This window comes from Phoca vitulina, unplaced genomic scaffold (genome assembly GCF_004348235.1).
Source record: "Phoca vitulina isolate PV1807 unplaced genomic scaffold, GSC_HSeal_1.0 scaffold32, whole genome shotgun sequence".
NCBI lineage: Eukaryota > Metazoa > Chordata > Mammalia > Carnivora > Phocidae > Phoca > Phoca vitulina.
The window spans coordinates 15,067,623-15,091,097 of NW_022589735.1; the positions used below are offsets into that span (position 1 = coordinate 15,067,623).

Genomic DNA, 23,475 nt, shown 5'->3' on the forward strand with positions numbered 1-23,475 from the left:
TCAGCCCCTGGCAACCACCATTCTGCTGCCTGTCTCTCTGAATCTGACTACTCTTGGTACCTCAAATAAGTGGAATCACATAGTATTTGTCCTTTCATGACAGGCTTATTTTAGTTAGCAAAATGTCCTCAAGGCTCATCTATATTGTAGCATGTGTCCAAACTTCCCTTCTTTTTTAAGACTGAGTAATATTTCAGGGCGCCTGGCTGGCTCAGTCAGTTAAGCATCTGCCTTTAGCTCAGGTCATGATCCTGGAGTCCCAGGATGGAGCCCCACATCAGGCTCCCTGCTCAGCAGGGAGTCTGCTTCTCCCTCTGACCCTCCCCTTTCTCGTGCTCTCTCTCTCTCTCTCAAATAAATAAAATCTTAAAAAAAAAGACTGAATAAGGGCGCCTGGGTGGCTCAGTCGTTAAGCGTCTGCCTTCGGCTCAGGTCATGATCCCAGGGTCCTGGGATCGAGCCCCACATCGGGCTCCCTGCTCTGCGGGAAGCCTGCTTCTCCCTCTCCCACTCCCCCTGCTTGTGTTCCCTCTCTCGCTGTGTCTCTCTGTGTCAAATAAATAAATAAAATCTTTAAAAAAAAAAAAAAAGACTGAATAATATATTTCCTTGTATGTATAGATTACATTTTGTTTATCCATCCATCCACTGATGGACACTTGGGTTGTTCCCACCCCACTACTGCAAATCATGCTGCTCTGAACATGGGTGTACGAATATCTGCTAGCGTGCAATCTCTGGTACAGATAACAAGAAGTGGAATTGCTGGATCAAATGGCAATTCTATGTTTAACTTTTTTGAGGAACTGTTTTCCATAATGTCTGCAGCTGTACCATTTTACATTCCCACCAGCAATGCACATTCATACCAACACTTGTTTACTGGTTGCTGGTTGTCTTTCATTTGTTTGATAACAGCCATTCTATGGGTATGAAGTGGTATATCTTTGTAGTTTTGATTTACATTTCCTAATGATTACTGATACTGAGCATCTTTTCAGGTGCTTATTGGCCATCTGTATATATTTGGAGAAATGTCTATTTAAGCCCTTTGCCCACTTTTGAAGTGGACTGCCTGTATCTTGGGGTCAAGTCTTAGGAGTTCATTAAATAGTGTGGATATTGATTAATTATACCTATTTTTTTTTTTTGGATGTTCTTTATACTGTTTTATTTTTACAACTCCTTGTCATTATTTATTTTTTTTTAATTTTTTTATTGTTATGTTAATCCCCATACATTACATCATTAGTTTTAGATATAGTGTTCCATGATTCATTGTTTGTGCATAACACCCAGTGCTCCATGCAGAACGTGCCCTCCTCAATACCCATCACCAGGCTAACCCATCCTCCCACCCCCCTCCCCTCTAGAACCCTCAGTTTGTTTTTCAGAGTCCATCGTCTCTCATGGTTCTTCAATTATACCTATTTTTAAAGAGAACACTAACAAGCAAACTGCTACTTAAATAAAACTTGAAGTGCCTTAAGAGAGTTTTAAGTTAAATTACTTTGAATGGCTTATTTATGATTAAGAGCAGTCTGAAAATATAATCCTTTGAAGTATCAATTCCAAAATCAAACTTTTTTTTTTTTTTTTTAGTAGGCTAGACGCTGACTGTGGGGCTTGAACTCGGGACCCTGAGATCAAGAGTCACATGCTCTCTACTGACTGAGCCAGCCAGCAGCCCCCAATTCAAACTATTTTAAAATCATCAGTCCCTCCCCAAACAACTAAACTCTTGTTTTTCTACAAAGCTTACAGGGGCACTCAAAAATGTTTTTAAAATTTAAAATTGAGGGCGCCTGGGTGGCTCAGTTGGTTAAGCGACTGCCTTCGGCTCAGGTCATGATCCTGGAGTCCCGGGATCGAGTCCCACATCGGGCTCCCTGCTCAGCAGGGAGTCTGCTTCTCCCTCTGACCCTCCCCCCTCTCATGTGCTCTCTCTCTCCTCTCATCCTCTCTCAAATAAATAAATAAAATCTTTAAAAAAATAAAATAAAATAAAATAAAATAAAATAAAATTTAAAATTGATAAAAAACTATAGTAACCTAAATTCACATGATTCACATAAAATACTCAAAACTATTCACACTTTTGTCAGCTCCATGCAATACCATTCGTATTCTGACCTCCGTAAATGCTATGCCATGGAGCACAGGGGAGCACCTGATATATACGGACTGTCTTCTACATGGTGGGCCCTGTCACTGTGGAACACTGCAGCCCTACAGCATTCAAGTTGTAAAGACGCGGGCTTCCTTTTTATTACTACTCTGATATAACTTTTAAAGTTAAAAAAGGCAAAGAATATAATAATAAAGTTAAGTGTACCTCTGGTATTCAATGACTCCCTAAACTCTAAACTGACTTATTCATTCTTCTCTAATTAAAGTGTTCAATCCTATTTTTCCAACCGATAGCTCTACTACGTAAGTAATGACCAATCTATTATCTTTATCTCCCCAGCATCCAATCTTCCTTCTAATTAACACCTCAGTTTCCCAATAGGCAACCACCTTGCCCCATTCTCAGTCCCAGAGTTTCAGGTAGCTGCTGAGATGAGCAAAAGATCTAAGTTTGGGCAATCACATTCATAGCAATTAAAACAAGGAAAGGCACGGGACACAAAATAAGACAGTAAGATTTGGTCCTAGAACTTCTGCTAGATTTTCAGGAAAGAAATGACATTATAGGGATGACTGGGTGGCTCAGTCGGTTAAGCATCTGCCTTCGTCTCAGGTCATGATTCCAGGGTCCTGGGATCGAGACCCACATCAGGCTCCCTGCTCAGCGGGGAGTCTGCTTCTCTCTCTCCCTCTGCCACTCCCCCTGCTTGTGCTCGCTCTCGCTCCTTCTCTCTGTCAAATAAATAAAATCTTTAAAAAAAGAAGAAAAAGAGGGGCACCTGTGTGGCCCAGTCGTTAAGCGTCTGCCTTCGGCTCAGGTCATGATCCCAGGGTCCTGGGATCGAGCCCCGCATCGGGCTCCCTGCTCCGCGGGAAGCCTGCTTCTCCCTCTCCCACTCCCCCTGCTTGTGTTCCCTCTCTCGCTGTCTCTCTCTCCGTCAAATAAATAAATAAAATCTTTAATGAAAAAAAAAAGAAAAGAAATGGCACAATTGCTAAGTTAGGCTACTGGTAACTACCTCTGCCATCTCATAAAAAGGGCCGACCAGAAAATGAATCTTACACATAAACACACACACACACACACACACACACACACACACACACACAAAGGCAGAGCACAGAAACAAATTCAAGAATGTCCCTGATGGCAGTATTTGAAATCCTGGGTACAATAATATCTTATAAATAGGTCCCTTCTCTGAATTTCCAGTAGATGAGCCAATAAACTCTTTTTTTTTTTAACTTAGTTTCTTCAGACTTTCTATCACTTGCTAGTTCTAACTAATATGTATGGTTTCACACATAATTAGTTTTATCCCCCCTATCCTTTAAATTTCAGTTGTCAGTGTTAATTTTGATAACTCCTGAAGGGCTATCTGTATCAGACTTAGATGTGCATTATAAGAAGCCTACAGTGATAAAAACATTAATACAAAATGTCAACTTATTGTCCCCACAGTGACTACTCATTTGGAAAGTATGCTGTTAGAAAAAAAGAACGTGCAAAATTAATAATGCATTAAGAAGTGCTCAGCTCTATGAACTAGAATGTAAACATGTGTGCTTACAAAAAGACACATGAAAAAATTCCATTTTATTAAATCTGGGGAAACAAAATATCCCTACCTGATAAGAAACTACACATACAAAATCATTACAGTTAGCAGAACAGAAGTAAACAGGAAAAGTATAGCTGTGAGAGGCTTCCACATAAAGGCAATGCAACATACTATAGGAAATGTTCTCATTAGTTTTTTTCCAATGGCAAAAAATATCCATTCTCACTAATTTTAGAGTTTACATAAAAATACATCTGTACTTAAAAAAAAAAAATTCACCTGTATTAACTTCCTACAGCCAATGTAATTACTGCATGCTTGTGGCTTAAAACAGCAATTTATTTCGTCACAGATCTGGAGGCCAGAAATCTGAAATCAGTGTCGTTAGGTTGAACCAAGGTGTGGGCAGGGGCATGTTTCCTCTGAAGGTTCTGAGGGAGGATCCTAGAAGCCGCTCCCAGGTTTGCGTGACTGCCATCATTCCCTGCTTACGGCTCTATCACTCCAATCTCTGCCTTTATAGCCACTTTGCCTTCTCCTCTTCTGTGTATATAAAATATCCCTCTGCCTCTCTTCTACAAGGACATTTGTAACTGTGTTTAGGCAATACCGAGATAATCCAGAATAATCTACCCATCGCAAGATCTTTAACTTCATCATACCTGCAAAGGTAAATTTACAGGTTCCAAGGATTATGATATGGATATCTTTTACGGGGCCATTTTTCAGCCTACTACTATGTCATAAAGTATTTCAATAAATAATATCACCAAAAAGGCTAAGACTATAGGAGTCATATGCATCTTGTATTCTCAAATTAAATTTTTTTCATAATGTTCTCCATTCTTATTAGCACCAACACAGTAAGCTCCAAAAAATGTCATAATTAAAATAAAAAGAGGGACACCTGAGTGGCTCCATCAGTCAAGCGTCTGCCTTGGGCTCAGGTCATGATCCCAGCGTCCCGGAATCGAGTCCCGCATCGGGCTCCCTGCTTCTCCCTCTGCCTGCCTCTCTCTCTCTCTGACATATAAATAAATAAAATCTTTAAAAAATAAAATAAAATGAGAACATTAAGACTCTAGTAAGGAAATGTCTTATAAGCATAGCCTTAAGAAGTGATTCATTTTAACCAAATTTAAAATCTCTTCTTTGAAACCAAAGAGTTATTATGATAACAATTCATTTTATTACAAATTTAAAAATTAATATAAGACTTTACCTCCAGATCCTAACTGCTTGTAGAATCTGTATTCCAAATGCAGCTGTGGTGCTCTGGATTTCATGGGCTCCTAATTAAAAAATAAACAAAAATAACAAAAAATATTTAAATTATTAAAACATCCCTAGGCCCTAATCCCAAATGTTATAAATCTTGGTGTCAACTCATAATTTAATATTCTACTAGGCATCTTTCTCTAACATTAGATCCAAATAAAAATCAACTCTACATTCAATTAAAATCAACTGATACCATAAACGTACATAAGGTTAACTGGCTATTAGAAGAAGCAGTAAGGAAATCTATATGTTTGACTCTTTGACCCTGAAGAAAATTATACTCCAAACATTCATGACTAGGGAAAACGGTGGCCCTTACTCTTTTTCTCCCGTTCCCAAGAATTCACCTCTGAGCTGTGTATTTCTCATGTAAAGGTTCTAGGTTAAAGGGAAGTCATAGACAAGTGGAGAAAGAACAAAGATGAAAATATGAAAATTTTGACAGGAGCAAGATATTTTTAAAATCTTTTTTAACTAGGGTATAGCTTATAATCAAACACGTAGTTCATAAGCATTACATCCATGAGCTTAGTTAACTACATATACTCCCACAACCACCACCTCAAAAAAACCTTCAGAACATTTCCATCATCCTTCCCTGAGAGGCAGTCCCTTGTTGACTTTTATCACCTTTGGATGAGTTTCATCTGTTGTTGGATTTCATATAAATGACATTATTCAGTGTATGTTTTATATGTGTGTGTCTGGCTTTTTTCACCCAACATAATGTTTTTAAGATTTACATACACACACACACACACACACACACACACAGAAACAACAAAAACAAAAGCAAAAGAGACTCTAGATATAAGTAATAAACAATAAATGTGTGAATATATCTGTAGAAAGCAAGAAACTATTTAACAAAGTAACAGGAAATCTGTACAAGATCCAGTAGGAAAGTATAACAAAGTAACAATATTTAAACAAAATCAACAGAACTTCAAAAAATTTTAAGACTTCAATAATTGAACTTGCAAACTCAGTCTGCCAGCAAATTAACACAACAGAAGAGAGACTTTGGAAACTGGAAGATATAAGGGAAAACATCTATAGAACTAGAAAATGATGTAGAATGCCTCTATAGAAATTATACGGAATGCATTATGAAAGAAGAAAAATGGAAAATGCAGAAAAAAAGAAAAAAGATCAGAGACCTAGACAATACACTGAGAAAATCTAATAGACATTTGATAAGAGTCTCAGGAGGACAGGAGGGAAAGAAGTGAGCAGAAGCAACAACTGAAGAAGTAATTGCTATGAATCTTTGAGAACTGATGAAAGACAACAAACTACAGACTCAGGAGGAATGTGGATCCCAAACAAAAGAACTAAAAACAAATCTATACCAAGACCTATTAATAATGAAAACTATAACCCATTACAAAGACTTCAAATAAGGAATGAGTAAAATCCCAGGGGAACAATTATAGTCATAAACATTATTGTAAGAGAAAACAATGAGCTCAGCTCTTGAGAGGCAGGATAGAATAGTTAAAAGCACAGACACTAAAACTACACTGTTCTGAGTTTGAATCCTAAATCTACTACGTACTAGCTGAGTGGCTTTGGCAAATTACTTAACCTTTCTGTACGTCTCAGTTCCCTCCTCTACAAAAGAGGGATAAAACTTTATCCTTTTCATTATACATATATGCATATTATTATACTATATATACATACATTTACATATATGACTTAAAACAGTGCCTTCCACATAGTGAGTGCTATAATACCTATAAATTCTTCACTTAACTCTACAGAAGTATGTAACCATAAAATGTAATCAAAGATGCCCACTTATGCAATCACCAGTGAAATTAAATATATAACTTATTCACTCACTAAAACTCCCTAGATAAAAACACAAACTCAGGTCTAATTTAGGTGAGTCAGTTCAGCTTGATTCCAGTATTTTACTAGCAGTAAAATTTTATTACACCACCATATAACAAAAGTCTAACAGGCTGACATTTTCATTATTCATGAACACCAGGTTATTAGATAAGTGCAAACAACAACAGATAAGGGTACCAGCTGAGGTCAGATTAACAAATTACCCAGAAACAAACTATCAACATGAACTAGGATAAACATTAAATAAACGTGAAAACCGTTCTAAGAGATAGCAGAACTGAAAGTTGTCACTGAAATCTGCTCTCTGAACACCACTGTTATCAAAATGCCCCTATTTGTACCAAAATATAGAAATCAGATGGCACTGAAGGTAGACAGACATAACATTTTCAAGTGATTATTTTTAAGGCAGGTTCTGAACAAAATTATGTTATATGTTATATATACAAACAAGAAAATATATAAGGAAATTTTATATTTTATATACAAAAATATTTAATAAACTAAGTACCAAACTATGGCCCAATAGTTTATGTGAAATGTCTTCTGTCCTACCAATATATTTTTGGATGAACTCAAGGCAAAGGTGACACTATATATCATACTTAAGCCTCAAAATACTAGACACAGATCCAAAAAAATTGCCAGTTTCACAAAGAAACCACAATTATTATATGTAGTGCTGATCACTGTGCTTTATAAAAAGGGGCAAATCAGAGCAGAGGGAGACTGTCCGAAATAAAAAAAAGAAGGAAAACAATCACTAAGGGTATAGTGATATGGCATGAAGATAAACTAAAAAGAGTTGTACGCACGTGTGTATATATAAGACTGAAAGATGACATACTAAACGTTTACTAAGGCGTTAATGGTGCAAGCAGGGTAAACAAGTCCCAAATCGGAGAATAACAAGACCTAAGGGTTACCAATTAATGCCTGAATCAGACAAGGACAGGTCAGCCTAGAGCAGTGGCTCCTGCTTTGACACCGTGGTTGATATGCCTCAGGCTGTCAGTTCAACACCACGCACGTGCTCCCGAGTGGCACTGCTCACTGCGGGCTGCTATAGCAATAACACCAAATATGGGTGTGGCCACATTCCTGTCCTTGTGGGCCACCCCCACTCCCAACACCACACAATGTCTAGATCCTAGACCGCTGGCCTAGAACATGGAAAAAGGAAGAATTCCAAAGAAATGAAAGTCAGCAATGCCCTTTCAGACACTGTCCAATGCCTGCAACCCCGGCCTCCCTATTGTGATTCACACAAACTAACGCCCCTTGTTCTGATTTCATGCTCAGAAGAGAACCCTGTCATTTTAACTTGCTTTCTATGCAGATCAGCCTATAGAAAGCAAACATGTTTATACTGATTTTGGCACTGTGGATGTGTAATAGTAAAATACCTCATTTTGAATTAGAAGTTAATTCTTCCAAATATTTACATCTCTGAGAGCTTGACTGATTGTGTGAACCGAATGGTTACCATAAATCCACCTTTAATTGCCAGTGACAATCTTAAAAGATGACCTAAACAGATCTGCTATCATAAAGCCAAGGAGCAGACCTTAAAACTATGGTGAACTCATCCAGGCAAAAGCCAGTCCCAAACTACCTGTCAGCCAGCCAGTCTCTCCTGGTGGAGTCACAACCCTATTGTGCATCTTTACTTCCCAGTGAAAATAAACAGCATTTGTTACAGCGAAACTCCGTCTACAATCACAAAGATACTTAAAATGAAGGAGTACAGTTTTCTAGCTCATCCCGAAAGTTTTTCTACTTCTCTCTGTTGCCTCTTCTTCTAATAGTCTCTCCTTCTATATTAATCCCACATTACCCTATTAACAGTGGTTATTTTGGCAGAAGCAAGACTGACAATGGCAAGGGGACTGGAAAAACCAAGCCGTGCTTAACCTCAGGGAAACCTGGCTGGCCAGCCAGAAAGAAAAGTTGTGCCTGAAGAAAGTTAGGTCTCATAAAAATTCCCGGATCCCAACTCCTCCAGAGAAGAGCTGCCTTACAGCTGTCATAGTTGGCAGAGTTAGGACTACAGACAGGTCCCATGGGCGTTTGCTTTCTCTGCTACCCTCCACTCACAGCAATAATCTCTGATTCCCTGAAGGCCAAACAAGAGCCAGTTATTACCATATAAAAAAGATCAGTAGAAAAAGAGATTTTGGAAGCTACCTGGAAATAGATTTTCAAAGAATGTAATCCTGCATACTAAGGACATTTTTGTACAAATGCTTGAATCATTAAGAGAAATTTTGCTTTCTAGTTTTTCTATAGTTAAAAATGCCAATGTGCCAGCTTCTGTAAATGAAAAATTGTGCCAAAACTCGAAAATGAAATTCTATAATGCTATCAAAGTAAAGGGACTGAGTTTTCGTGGCACAGAAAGACACAGACATCTATACATTCACATACTTGAGGGGCGTGCTGATGCTCGCAGCTTAACAACAAAAAACCCAGTTATGCATATCACTTTCCCAGTAAACAGTCAAATTATAAACGATATGAAAACAGAAGAGTAATTAAAATATAAGCTAATCATCAAAGACAAAACAGGAAAATGAGAAACATGAACTTACCAGTTTAATTGCCACATATTCATTTGTATATAAATTTTTCCCTTGAAAAAGAAAGAAAAAATGTCAGATTCTACCAATAATTAATTTTTAAAGATATATTATGTAAAACTCTACTCTGGGTGGAAAAAAAAAAAAAAAAGCACATAATATATTTAAATAAAGCAAAAGGCGGGGGGCACCGGGGTGGCTTAGTCGGTTAAGCATCCAACTCTTGAGGGTCCTATGATCTTGCCCTGCCCTGGGCTCCTCGCTCAGTGGGGAGTCTCCTTGAGATTCTCCCTCTCCCTCATCCTCTGCACCTCCTCCTGTGCATGCACATGCGTGCTCTCTCTTGCTCTCTCTCTCTCTCAAATAAATCTTTAAATAAAGCAAAAGTCTTTGCTTCCAACTATATAGCAAAAACCTCAATGACAAGGAAATCTTAAATTTATCAACTCAATGATGTATTTACCATTTCACCCGGATTCAGAGTAGAAGGTAATACTAATAAATACATTAGCCCACTTACAAAAATGGAAAGATTATTATTTTGCTGGAATACAGCACACAACTCAGAAAGTAAATCAATAGTCAAACACATGCTAAAATAAAGCTCAAAACCAGAACTCCTATATAAAGAGAGGAATACAAAATTCCTTTCCCAGTCACCACCTCATTTTATTTTTTTTATTTTTATTTTTTTAAAGATTTTATTTATTTATTTGAGAGAGAGAGACTGAGAGAGAGAGCACATGAGAGGGGGGAGGGTCGGGAGGGTCAGAGGGAGAAGCAGACTCCCTGCTGAGCAGGGAGCCCGATGAGGGACTCGATCCAGGGACTCCAGGATCATGACCTGAGCCGAAGGCAGTCGCCTAACCAACTGAGCCACCCAGGTGCCCACCACCTCATTTTAAATCCTTCATTATTATGAGATGTAACCTCATTAGAGCTCATATGTAATCTAGTAAATATATTAACACAGAAAAAATCTGGAATATATTAAAAATGAAACAAAGAAAGAAACATTATTCAATAATTGGATCTGAAAACTAGTTAACTACTTTGAGGGGAACAAGGGTTATTAACGTCTTACCTTAAAACCAAATTAAATTCTGAATATTTTAAAATATAGATATAGATCATAAAAAAAAAAATCACCCAATATATAGGAGCCTTTCTGAGCATTTTAAAAAAGTGGAAAACGTTAAGAAGATTTTATACAGACTGGTAAGCATAAAACATGTTAAACCTCTGTATGTTGAAAACAATTTACCATATACAAACAACAGGTAAATAACAAACCAAAATAAAGATTTAATATCTGATACATAAATTAACGTGTTTCTTCACAAGTACAGTAAAAAGAATAAAAAACAGAATGTGATTTCTGAATTTCCAGCATTGTTTCAATAAGCATGTATTATTTTTATAATGAGAAAAAATGATAGCTGTTTTTTTTTTTTTATTGTGATGGTAACTGGCCCTGTTCACATAACTACTGAACACAGAATAGGCAATCATCAACTTTCACACATGTGATTTTCTACCATAATACCCCTAACTTCCTTTTCTACAGTAGCTAATGAATGGCAGTAAAACTAGGCAAAATTTCAGTGTCAGATACACACAACAGTGTTCGTTCATACAAATACGATAATACTCTTCTGAATTTTGTCCTTATTTTATAAAAATGAACGAAAAAAGATTTAAAAAAACAAGGATTTGTACCAATGCTATATAGCATAAGGCTCCTAACCCATGAGAGCTGGCACAGGGATGGAACTCAAGAGGACTGTACATTCAAGTGTTCGCTGATCCCATAAATATTAAAAAAAAAAAAAAAAACCAGAAAACGTATATTTTTAGTCAATTAGTTCAACATTTAGATGTGCCTTCATCTATACTTTCAAGAATACAGTATGTATGAAATTGTAGGCTTCCTCGAGTAAGCACTGAGTGAATCATTTAATGATACAGTAAGGAACTTCATCTTGAGGAACTGGTGTCTCACAAAGGAATAATTCTGTTTTGAGTTCAAAGACAGAATTTGTATTTCCTCAAGACATTATCATCTTTTCACAACCATGCATATGATGCTTAGTCACAGGTACACAAGGAAAAACTATCCACAGGACAAGAAGTGAGGTTAAATACAAAATCCACAGAACCAAAATATACCAAATTCTTCTACAAGTACTGTTTTTCCTGGCATTTATACAATAAAATGTCTACTTTTAGGTCAGAGCAGAAAGCACTAAATCCTTAAAGCATCGTCTTTTTTTGAACATTAAATATTTGTGTTGAACTCTGAGGATTATATTTTTAAACATGACAATGATGAAACAATACTACCAATGCATTTGTGTTACCTAACATAGGCAGAGCCTCACACACTTGGCTTTTAATCACTGTTTGTTTCATGCATGAACAAATGATGTGCAAAGTATGTCTTTGTGTGTATAACATGAATGAGAGGGAGGGAGTGTATGTGTAGAGGGAATCCAGTTAAGACAAGGCTCCAAGCAGACTGGCTCCAATTAACTGATGTTTTAATCCAATTTCAAAGGACATTCCTGGTAGAACTTTGTGCTATACTGAACTTGAGAAGATGGTTTTACCAATTTGGTGGTATCTGGGTGGTAATTATTACAAAAAACTATGTTCTACAGAAAGTATGTATATGTTTACAGAACGAACTTAGTTGCCCGCCAATATCCAAGCCTTCCATTCTATAATAATAGAATGACTCAGTTTTAAAGTGGCTGTCCAGCTAGAGACTACATTTCCAGCCTCTCTTTCAGCTTGGTGTGGCCAGGTGATTAAGTTCCAGATATGAGCAAAGGTTTGTCCCTCCTCACTTCCAAAAATGAATGTGTGCTCTCCTGGCCCGTTTTCTTCTTCTTGCTGGCTGGCTGGCTGGCTGGCTGGCTGGGAGACAGCAACCAAAGGAGCAATCTTATACACAGAGACTGAAGCCATATACTGAGGATGCAGAATTGCCCTGACAGCCCCGAGTGCTATCCCTCTGGTTTGTGTTACGTGAAAAAAACAAAAAAACAACAAAAACCTATTTTGCTTAATACCACTATATTCTAGGACCTCTTTGTTAGAGCATCACAATCTGTTCCTTATTATTACATTTCTCAGTTAAGTTCCATGATATGCTTCAGTTAGCAGCAGTAGAAAATCAATAAGCATAAAAATGATGGATGCACTCAAATCTGCATATTTATTTGATATATATCGTAAGGCCTGCAGAATTTTCAATAAAACAATTCTTAAAAGCAATCAAACAAGAAGAATTATGAACTATATAGAAGAAAAGAAATAAAAATAAGAAAAGTTATTGAAACTCCTGTGGTATACTTCATTATGTCAAAAGTTACAATAACTTATTTCAGATACAGTGTCTCATAAAGCTATCTATAACACCCTTGCTCTGTGTTCTTTTATGTGATGGTCATTCAGGGGTAGCCAAGAGAGGGGACATAGAAGAGGCTCATGAGGGGCGCCTGGGTGGCTCAGTCGTTAAGCATCTGCCTTTGGCTCAGGTCATTATCCCGGGGTCCTGGGATCGAGCCCCGCATCGCGCTCCCTGTTCCGTGGGAAGCGTGCGTCTCCCTCTCCCACTCCCCCTGCTTGTGTTCCCTCTCTCACTGTGTCTCTCTCTGTCAAATAAATAAATAAAATCTTAAAAAAAAAAAAAAAAAAAAAAGAAGAGGCTCAGTAAAACAAAGTTTATTATCCTCTCAGGTCCTAGACAGGGAGTCACAGGAGAAGTATCATGTTTTGGTCAAGTGGTGGGAGACAGAAACAAAGGAAAGGGAGCTTAGGCCAAAGCCTTTATTGGAGTTTCTGCAGAAAGCCAAGGCAGGGCAGGATCAACAGTTCAGGATTAGCTAGTTTGAATAATTCTGGTGGCAAATAATTCCAGGGTCTTTGGCCTATACAGGTGGCCTCTCGTCTTGTACCTAGCCATGGGATGATGAATGAAGAAGACTGCCTCCTAGAATAGACAGGCCAGACAGAGGCGGGATAGCTCTGGACAGGTTACTCTGCAGAACAAAGGCACACTCCCAACCGAGTCCTTTGCTATCTCTAAGAATTGGCGAGACCCAGCAGGAGTAGTCTCTCCCCAGGCAAAAAGATTTTTTTAAGATGTCAAAACATAATAGAAGAAAAATGAAAAAATATATACAATAAAACACTGTATTTTAGCTAGCTATGTTTGTTCTCATTCAGTGCCTATCAATATTTCTAGGGGTTTCGGTTGACTGTCTAAGCTAGACACAGATCTACAAATAGGAAGAAGGCAAGTCTTACCACCAATACATATAAAGATAAAATAAAACCAAAAATACATTAATTAATCATTTTACAATAAAAAAACAAAAATGTACTATCAATTATGTAAATGTAATTTACGTTATTTAAAATGATTACCTATTTTTTTTAAATCTCAAAGCATTTGGACAGCTTTATGTCAAACTTTTTTTATTCTTAATAATTACCTGTAAGAGCAGTTTCAATGGTGCATAATACCTGGGGCATTTGAAAACAGCAGGGGAAAGGTATTTGGGGTTGTATGTGGAGGTACAACTTTTATTTAGTGTCCAAGGAGAAGGAAGTTCTAAACAACATGAAGTATTTGGAACAGTCCTCTACAAAAAAAAAGAACATCCAGCCCAAAATGCCAACAGCATCTTTGCTGAAAGTTACCTCCCTATAACATGTACACCTTATATTCTTTCTCACCCAATACTAATCACAAAAATTTCAGGGCCAGGAATCAAATATTCAAGATGTCCCTATTAATGTTGTTTTAAAGCAAGCACTTTTAGAATCCAAAACCAGCTTTTAACATTAGCATGTTTACACAGCTATATAAAGAATGATGCTTTGAACAATTTTTTTATACAGAGACATTATCTGGGGCCTTTAAAAAAGGAGTAAAATGCTGCTTTCTTTAGTATCCTATCAATATAAAGGAATAAAATGACTAAATTAGCTATATAAGTATAGATGTTATATATATTATAAATACACATAAAACACAAATACACAGAGTACAGATCATACATTTAAATAAATATATACAAATATACAATAAAAAACCATAGACAGATTAGATACAGATACACAGCCAGGTGGATGATAAATGGATGGAGGGATGGATAGCTGGAGGGATGGATGGACAGACTAATCATTTTATTCCTATTCCTGATTATTCACAGACTGCAAAAAAAGGGGTATTTTACTGCTTTTTCACTATATGTAGCATATACAGTTTCAGTATATGGTACACATAGCTTCTCATATTGTCCCGGTGAAAAGGGTCAGCTAGATTCGCTTTGTGTGTGCACACACAAACACACACACACACACACACACACACACACACACACGGAGGTATATATACACATAAATGTATTTGCAAACAAATATGTATGTAGTTATTTTGAAATAAATTACATGAAACCACTTTTAAATAAAAAAGGCCAATATAGTCATATCCACAGAGATAGGAGGAATACAAATACATACATATGAAACAATATATACCTGTAGAGCTAATTTATACATATAAATTTAAATAAAAGTACATACAACATGCCATCAAATTTAATTTTAAAACAGAACAAGTATCTTGATATCATCTTTTAAGGGAGCAGAACAATCACTGTTTTCCTAAAATATGCAGGTACAGTGCTGGTCCTTTTACATTACCATCTAAATTTCATCTCCACAATAAACTAGGAAGTAGAAATAACTCCATTTTAAAGTGGGAATTGAGGCCCCAAGTGGTTACTTGACTTGTATTTTCCATAATAGCGGGGACAATTTTTAAATTTTTCCAGTATTATCAGTGCTAAATCATGCCTCCTACATGACAGACATGCAGTACATTTTGGATGGATGAAGGGTGCTCAAAGTTACACAAGTAAATAACCTCGTTTTCCAATTCCAAAATCAGAAACAGTTTAAGAATTTCCAAATATCCAACTCAATATCCTTCAGAAAATAAAGTGTAAAACATTCACCCTTTCAAATATGTGAGTCCCTACTAAAATGCAAGAGTCTGCCAGACACATCAACCACAGTTCTTTACAAAGTATGTCACTGCCTTTTATTGGCTTGCTTCATGAAAAGATTTAATGCACAATAACAACACAAAATAGTATTAAAATGAAGGACTAACTACAAATTAGGGTGTTTTACAAGATGAAAAGGAGAAGTAACTGAGTAGATAAACATACAATTGGATTTATTTCTAATAAGTGGGGTTATATCTAAGGAAAATTGTAAAGCTAAATTTTCCTTTTTACATAGCAAGTGTCCATTCTTGGTGGTCCACTGACCAGACCCCTCAAGGAACCTCAGTACTGACGCCCATATAACCATGCTGCCGTGTTATTTCTCTTCATTCAAGACAGCCATATCTCTACTGTACTAGCAGTTAAAAGCCTTAGATTTTGGTCCTGAGTCTGTCATTAAATTGCTGTGTGACATCTGGCAGGCAACCTTCCCTCATTGAGTTTCAATTGCCTTAAATGTAGAGTTAGGAGGTTTAATTAGACCAATGTTTACCAAAGCAGTCTGATTACAAAAATAAACTGAATCAGTACTCTGTGTCACCCTCGTTAAGAATATAGGTTTCTTGGGGCGCCTGGGTAGCTTAGTGAGTTAAGCGTCAGACACTGATTTCATTATAGGTCATGATCTCAGGGTCGTGTGATTGAGACCCACCTAGGGCTCCAAGCAGGGCATGGAACCTGCTTAAGATTCTCTCTCTCCCGCTCCCTCTGCCTCTACCCCTACCACTCCCACTGGGTCTCCAAAGGAAAAAAAAAAAAAGAATATAGATTTCAGAGCCCCACCCTGGAGGTACTTGGTTGGGGAGGGGGTGGTGATGGAATTACAATGTAAATTTCACTGATTTTTTTTTTTTTTAGGTTTATTTATTTGAGAGAGAGAGAAGGGGGGAGGGGCAGCAGGAGAGTAAAGGAGTCTTAAGCAGACTCCACAATGGATGCGGAGCCCAATGCGAGGGCCCGATCTCACAACCCTGACATCACAACCTGAGCAGAAACCAAGAGTTGGATGCTTAACCGATTACACCACCCAGGCTCCCCAATTTCACTGATTTTTACACAGTTTCAGTATATTACCTTGACTTTAAGCCATACACACCCTCCTAAAGTAGTCAGTTACTACTAATGTTTTCAAATCTGAAAAAGTAGCAACCTAAATATCATTCTTAAATAATACACTGCAAATGGCTCCTTGTGGGTCCTTTTTTTTTTTTTTTCAGCTTGTTGGGGCTTTTCAATTTACTTTCTTTTTTCTCATATTCCAGATGGATGATCTCAAGGAAACAAACATTCATATACTAGGGAACTCCTTACAAATGAAAATACAAGTACGAAAAAAAAAGAAAATACAAGTACAAAAGAAATTTCCAACATTTATATTCTTTTAAATTATCACAATTAAACAACTAAACAATAACTATATCATTTTCATTAGAAAGTACTTTCAGTTTTAAAAAAATGCTTCCAACATAATAAACAAAATAGTCTTACCTAATCGTAATTCTCCAAAATTGCCACATCCAATTTTTTTTCCAACTCTAAAGTTAGGTCCAACCATTAAAACTCCAGAGGATGAAGACCCAGTTCCTCGAGTGTTGTGTCCCGACCGACCACTAGGTCGTGCCATTCTATCATCTGATTTATCCTTGTCTTTCTTTTTATTATCCATATCAAGTTTGCGGTACTCCACTTTGAATTCTTTAATCAAGACAAGCACAATGAAATAGGGTATTGTGAGAATAGGTACATCACTAGGTTAACTGTACCAGGTGGGTAATTGTTAACATTCAAATTGCAGTAGGTAGTCAGTTAACTGGAGCGTGTTCATCCCATTCGTAAAATTTTTCTCAGTTGTCTTTTCAGCAAAACATATCTTCAAAATTATCTTTTCAATGATGTAAGCTGATATTGATAGCTAGAATATTAGAAAAGAAAATTAGTCAACTTAAAGAATTAAAAAACATATTTTGGGGATATTAATAACATAAGTTCAAGCAATGGATTATTGTTATTTGATTCCCACTTAAATCAAACCACAGTAGACTTAAAGTAACCATTAGTCTCTTTCCTATACTTTAATAACAAAGAGATAACAAAAACACAGGAAATTTATTAAAAACTAAAAATATATCAAAAATGTGAGATTTCATAAGCCAATATACATTCACTAACCTAGACCCTACAACTTAAAGCCATTTCAGTTTTTACCAGTAAGTCAACATAAGATTTTCCACTTAAAAGCAGAAAGAGAATACATTTTGCAAATTAGTAAAAGATTTTAATAAAAATGTCTTCCATACGTCCATACACACATACATACAAATTTCCAAAATCTTTTCAAATATACATTCTCATTTGAACTTCATTCATTCAAAACTTCATTCATTCAGGGGAGCCTGGGTTGCTCAGTTGTTAAGCGTCTGCCTTCGGCTCAGGTCATGATCCCAGGGTCCTGGGATCGAGCCCCGCGTCGGGCTCCCTGCTCAGTGGGGAGCCTGCTTCTCCCTCTCCCTCTGCCCCTCCCCGCCCCGCTCATGCTCTCACTCTCTCTCTATCTCTCTAATAAATAAATAAAATTCTTAAAAAAAAGGAAAGAAATAATTCAAATAGTATTTATTAATAAATAAATAAATATTTATTATTAATTATAACAATACATGGAAATGGACTTCAAAAGTGGTAATGCAAAGAACATTCTTGCCACCCGTCACGGGAAACAATTCTTATATAACATTTGAACTAGGCCTTTAAAAAAACGTAATTTCACAAAGTTAAGAAATACTGGCACCCACCTTATGAGGTGGAGAAGATTTGCTTTTATATCTTCTAATATATACATGAAAACACTAAAGCTCAAAAAAAGGCCTTTGGAGGAGTCTTCCCCATTCATCTTCTCTAGGAAATTCACTCATCTAACATACCTCAATTTTGCAAGCTTAAGCAATTCTCCTATTTTTGTTTCAATTTGAGTGGATTCCTATTCTTTGCAATTAAAGAAATGACTTCAAAACATAGTCACTAATAAAGAAACCAGGATCAATATTAAGGACTTCTTATTCCTATTTCTGAAACTGATTATATAATGCAATCACAACAAGAGTTGAAACAAATAGTATTTTCTTTTTTTTTTTTTTTTTTTTTTTTTTTAAAGATTTTATTTATTTATTTGAGAGAGAGAATGAGACAGAGAGAGAGCATGAGATGGGGGAGGGTCAGAGGGAGAAGCAGACTCCCTGCCGAGCAGGGAGCCCGATGCGGGACTCGATCCCGGGACTCCAGGACCATGACCTGAGCCGAAGGCAGTCGCTTAACCAACTGAGCCACCCAGGCGCCCAGTATTTTCTGATTAATTCCCAGCAATCCCCCAAATAGGCAATTAGTCCTAATACCCCATGTGCTTAAGGTGTTTCATATTATTTCTGCCATACTCATATTTTGCAGATAAAACTGTAAGCCTCTGTTTGGTATTTGTAAAACTGAATGAGTTCTACATATACTCCTTATTCTGTTTCCAAATATAATAGAGTAACTGATACTGAAATTCCCATCCTGCTGTAAATAACTACACAACTAAATAAAACTTATAAAGCACCTATTTTCAGGTATTGAATAACAGGCACTGTGGTCTGTGATCTTCAAGAAAAAGCAAACACATAAGGTGAGTCCCACCTTTACCCAAGCTCTCTAGGGAGGGATAATTTTCTGACGACAGTACAGGGAGGTGAAACACAGGTCATACACAGTGATCACAGATCAGTCACTGTTGAAACAAGTGAAATTTGCAGGATGTGGTACACAAGGGAGGGCAGTGGTACAGTTCTGGGGGTAGACAGTGGAAGGCAGAAAGCTAGACTACACGTGTGGGTGGCAATATTCTGAAATACCTAGGCTACTATGGGTTTAAATGAATAATGAACATACTAAAGGCTGCACAGTGCTGGGAGAGCTTTAAGTTCATATGTAGTCATGGTGGAAGGAACTCATTAATATTGCAGGAATTCAGCTGAGACACCACAAAGACCAGGTCTTAAGAATAAGTACCATACTCTAAAGTAAAGACTACCCTACAGGGCTCAACTAAGGCCTAAAACCAAGCCTAGATAGGATTAAGAAAAGCATCAATTAAACTCACTCCATTCCATAAAAAAACTCAACATACTTAAAAAGACAAAAGACCCAGACTCTTAACAATGTTGAACTTATAATATCTAGCATACAATTAAAAATTACCAGACATGCAAATAAGCAGAAATGTGACCCACAGCCAGGAAACCAAGCTGTCAAAAGAAACAAGACTCCAAGATGATCCTGATAGTGGAATTAGAAAACAGGACTTTAAAACAACTAACTAGCTGTTAAAGTCTTATTAAATTGAATAAACAGAATGGAGCAGAAAAAAAATATTTAAATAAATAATGGTTCAAACTGTCCCAAATTCAGTGGAAAACATTAACCTACAAATTGAGGAACTGTGAAACTTCAAAAAGAAATCAAGAGCACTGGAAATCAGAAATGCATGGGTATTCATTTCCTTAAAAGATAAATTACTGATTAAAGCACAAATAAATTTTTACTGTCATTTATAACAAAAATGGAAGTAAAATATATGACAACAAAAATGGGGGGGTAGTATATGGAACTGCATTATTTTAAGATTGTTATATTTGTGGGGAATGATGTGGTTCAATATTAAGTAGCCAGTGACAAGTAAAGAATGTATATTTTAATACTTAGGCCAAATACAAAAAATTAACTGCAATAGGAATAACTAAACAGCTAAGACAAAATATAAAAACAATAAACAACATCTGATTAAAACAAAAAAGAAGACATATGAGACAAAAAGAAAACAAAGAGCAAGACACTACAGTCAAAAACACACAAAGGACTATGAAAATGGACCATATTCTCAAAAGGGAAAAACTGTCAGGCTGTATAAAAAAGAAACATCCAACTAGATTCATCTCTAAAAACAATTTCAAGGGGCGCCTGGGTGGCTCAGTCGTTAAGCGTCTGCCTTCGGCTCAGGTCATGATCCCAGGGTCCTGGGATCGAGCCCCGCATCGGGCTCTCTGCTCAGCGGGAAGCCTGCTTCTCCCTCTCCACTCCCCCTGCTTGTGTTCCTTCTCTCGCTGTATCTCTCTGTCAAATAAATAAAATCTTTAAAAAAATAAAAATAAAAAAATAAATAAATAAATAAAAACAATTTCAAATACAAAGACACAAAGAGACTGAAAGTAAAAGAAGAGACAAAGATACACTATGCAAACTACAAGTGTAAGAAAGCTTGAGAAGCTATAATATTATCATACAAAGTAAAGAGCAAAACAAAGAAGTATCTCCAAAGATACAGAGGTCCATTTCATAATGCCAAAATACCAGTTAAACTGAAAAACATAAAAATCATAAATACGTATGAGCAAAATAAAAAACTAAAAAAACTAAAATTAACAAAATTAAAACTAAGAAAATTAAAGGAAAAAAGATCATCGAAGTTGAAAATGTTAACAATGTTTCAATAAATGATAAAATAGAAGACAAAAATATCAAGGGGCGCCTGGGTGGCTCAGGTGGTTGAGGGACTGACTCTGGATTTCGGCTCAGGTCATGATCTCAGAGTCATGAGATCAAGCCCCACCACATCAGGTTCCACGCTCAGCGGGAGTCTGCTTGAGATTTTCTCTCCCTCTCCCTTTTGCCCCTCCCCCTACTCTTGCATGCTCTCTCTCTCTCTCTAAAATAAATAAATCTTTAAAAAAATTTAAAAGGAGGCAAAAATAGCAGGATGTATACTGATATAGAAGACCTAAAATAATACCATCAATACCCTGCACTTAAACTGACATTTATAAAATACAACATCCAAAAACTACAGAATATTTCCTTTAAATGTTCACCAAGAAAGATCATATGCTGTGTCATAATTTAAGTCTCATATAACTGAAATATCAGAGCACATTCTCTGATCAAAATAGAATTTAAAAAGGAATCAAAAATTATGATATCTAGAAAGTCCCCAAATATTTGAAAATTAAATATACTTTTAAATAAATAATGAGTTGAAAAATAAATCACATGAGAAATGAGAAAAAAACTAACAAAATAATAATGAAACATTAAAAATTGTAAGCTGTATCTAGATCAATGCTTAGAATAAAATCAGAAGCTTTAAAATGCCTACATTTAAAAACACTTTTAGGTAATGATCTAGGTTTTCTTCTTAAAAAGTTAGAAAAGAGCAAATTAGACATCACTTTAAGAAGTACTTTATAGAGCTATTATTAATATCCCATGGACTTATATGAAAATATAGTCTTAGTGAAAACAGGAGTCTCAGCAGATAAATGCCAAACTATCATACAAAAAAATGGAAACTCTAGAATAAAAAGACTCATATCTGAAATGAAAAGCTTCACTGGATACACTTAAAAGTAGATTGGAGGGTACCTGGGTGGTTCAGTTGGTTAAGCAACTGCCTTCGGCTCAGATCATGGTCCCAGAGTCCCGGGATCGAGTCCCACATTGGGCTCCCTGCTCAGCAGGGAGTCTGCTTCTCCCTCTGACCCTCCCTCCTCTTGTGCTCTCTCTCTTACTCTCTCTCTCAAATATAAAAAAAAAAAAAAAAAGTAGATTGTATAAAGCAGAATAAAGTGTCAATGAACCTGAAAGGAAATCCAAAGAAATTATCCAGGGAACAAAATCAATAAAGTAGAAAATAAACAACAGAGAAAGTAAATAAAGCCAAAATATTCATTCTCTGAAAATGGACAATAAAACTGATAACTCCTAGCAAAAATGATCAAAAATAAAAGAGAAAATATACAAATAACCAATAACAATACTGAAAGAAAGGACATCACTGAAGATCTTAGAAATTTTAAGAGGATAAAGGACAATTATGAGCAACTTTATGCCAATAATTTGATAACTCAGATGAAATGGACAAATTTCTTGGGGCACCTGGGTGGCTTAGGCGGGTAAGCAACTGACTTGATTTCAGCTCAGGTCATGATGTTGGGGTCATGAGATCCAGCCCCACATCAGGCTCCAAACTCAGTGTGTAGAGTCTGCTTGTCTTTCTCCCTCCCCCCACCTCTTGTGCTCTCTCTCTCTCTCTAAAATAATTAATTAAAATCTTTAAAAAAAAAAAAAAAAAGGAAATGGACAAATTTTTTGAAAAATCCAACACGGAATTACAAGATGAAACAAAATATCAATAGCTCTGTATATATTAAAAGAATTTGATTTTTTTTAATAAAATCTCTCAGATATTTGAGTGAAAGAAGTCAGGAACAAATGAGTACATATTATATGATTCTAGTTACGTGAAGTTCTAGAGCCAGCAAAAATAAGCTGCAGTGATAGAAAATCACACCAGTGTTGCCTAGGGTGTTGGGATATCTGAGTGAAGAGTAGCATGAGGAAACTTTCTGGGGAAAGGAAATGTTCTACATCTTAACTGGGAAAGGATTACACAGGTGTATACATTTGCCCAAAATCATAAAATGATACTTAAAACCTATGCATCATATTATATGTCAACGACACTTCAAAATGTGACTTTTAGAAATAACCCACATCCAAAAAACTTCATGCTATATCTGAAAGCTCATGTTTTTTCCATCCTATAACATTATCATAAAAGTTATCTGAAAATGTTACTGTTCTTAGAGTTAATGAACATATCAGTACTTTACTTTAGAAGCTTAAAGGGCCTTTCTATACTTCTATACTTTTTCTATTACTTCTAGAAGTAATTTTCCTTTTGCAATTTTTCACGTTATTTTCAATATGTAGCTTTTTGTTTATATTTAATCAAATACCCAAAACACAATCTACATGTAATAAGAATTCAAATAATAAAGATAAAGTAAAGGGGCACCTGGGTGGCTCAGTTGGTTAAGCGACTGCCTTCAGCTCAGGTCATGATCCTGGAGTCCCAGGACAGAGTCCCGCATCAGGCTCCCTGCTCAGCAGGGA

General features: G+C 36.4%; 1 protein-coding gene across 7 annotated transcripts in view; it reads right to left on the minus strand.

Moving 5' to 3' along the window:
- CSNK1G3 (casein kinase 1 gamma 3) overlaps positions 1-23,475 on the minus strand; it is a 124,601-nt gene that overhangs the window by 71,011 nt on the left and 30,115 nt on the right. For 6 of the 7 annotated variants that reach the window (XR_004301935.1, XR_004301936.1, XM_032425475.1 and 3 more), the window contains exons 2-4: positions 16,987-17,410; positions 9,425-9,465; positions 4,915-4,984 (exon numbers count right to left, since the gene is read on the minus strand). Coding sequence is in view for 5 of the 7 variants with exons in the window: in XM_032425475.1 (XP_032281366.1) it covers positions 4,915-4,984; positions 9,425-9,465; positions 16,987-17,164 (289 nt within the window). In the remaining 2 variants the exon portion in view is untranslated. Of the gene's footprint in view, positions 1-4,914; positions 4,985-9,424; positions 9,466-16,986; positions 17,772-23,475 lie in introns of those variants that run through there. The other variant, XM_032425474.1, reaches the window with a different exon arrangement.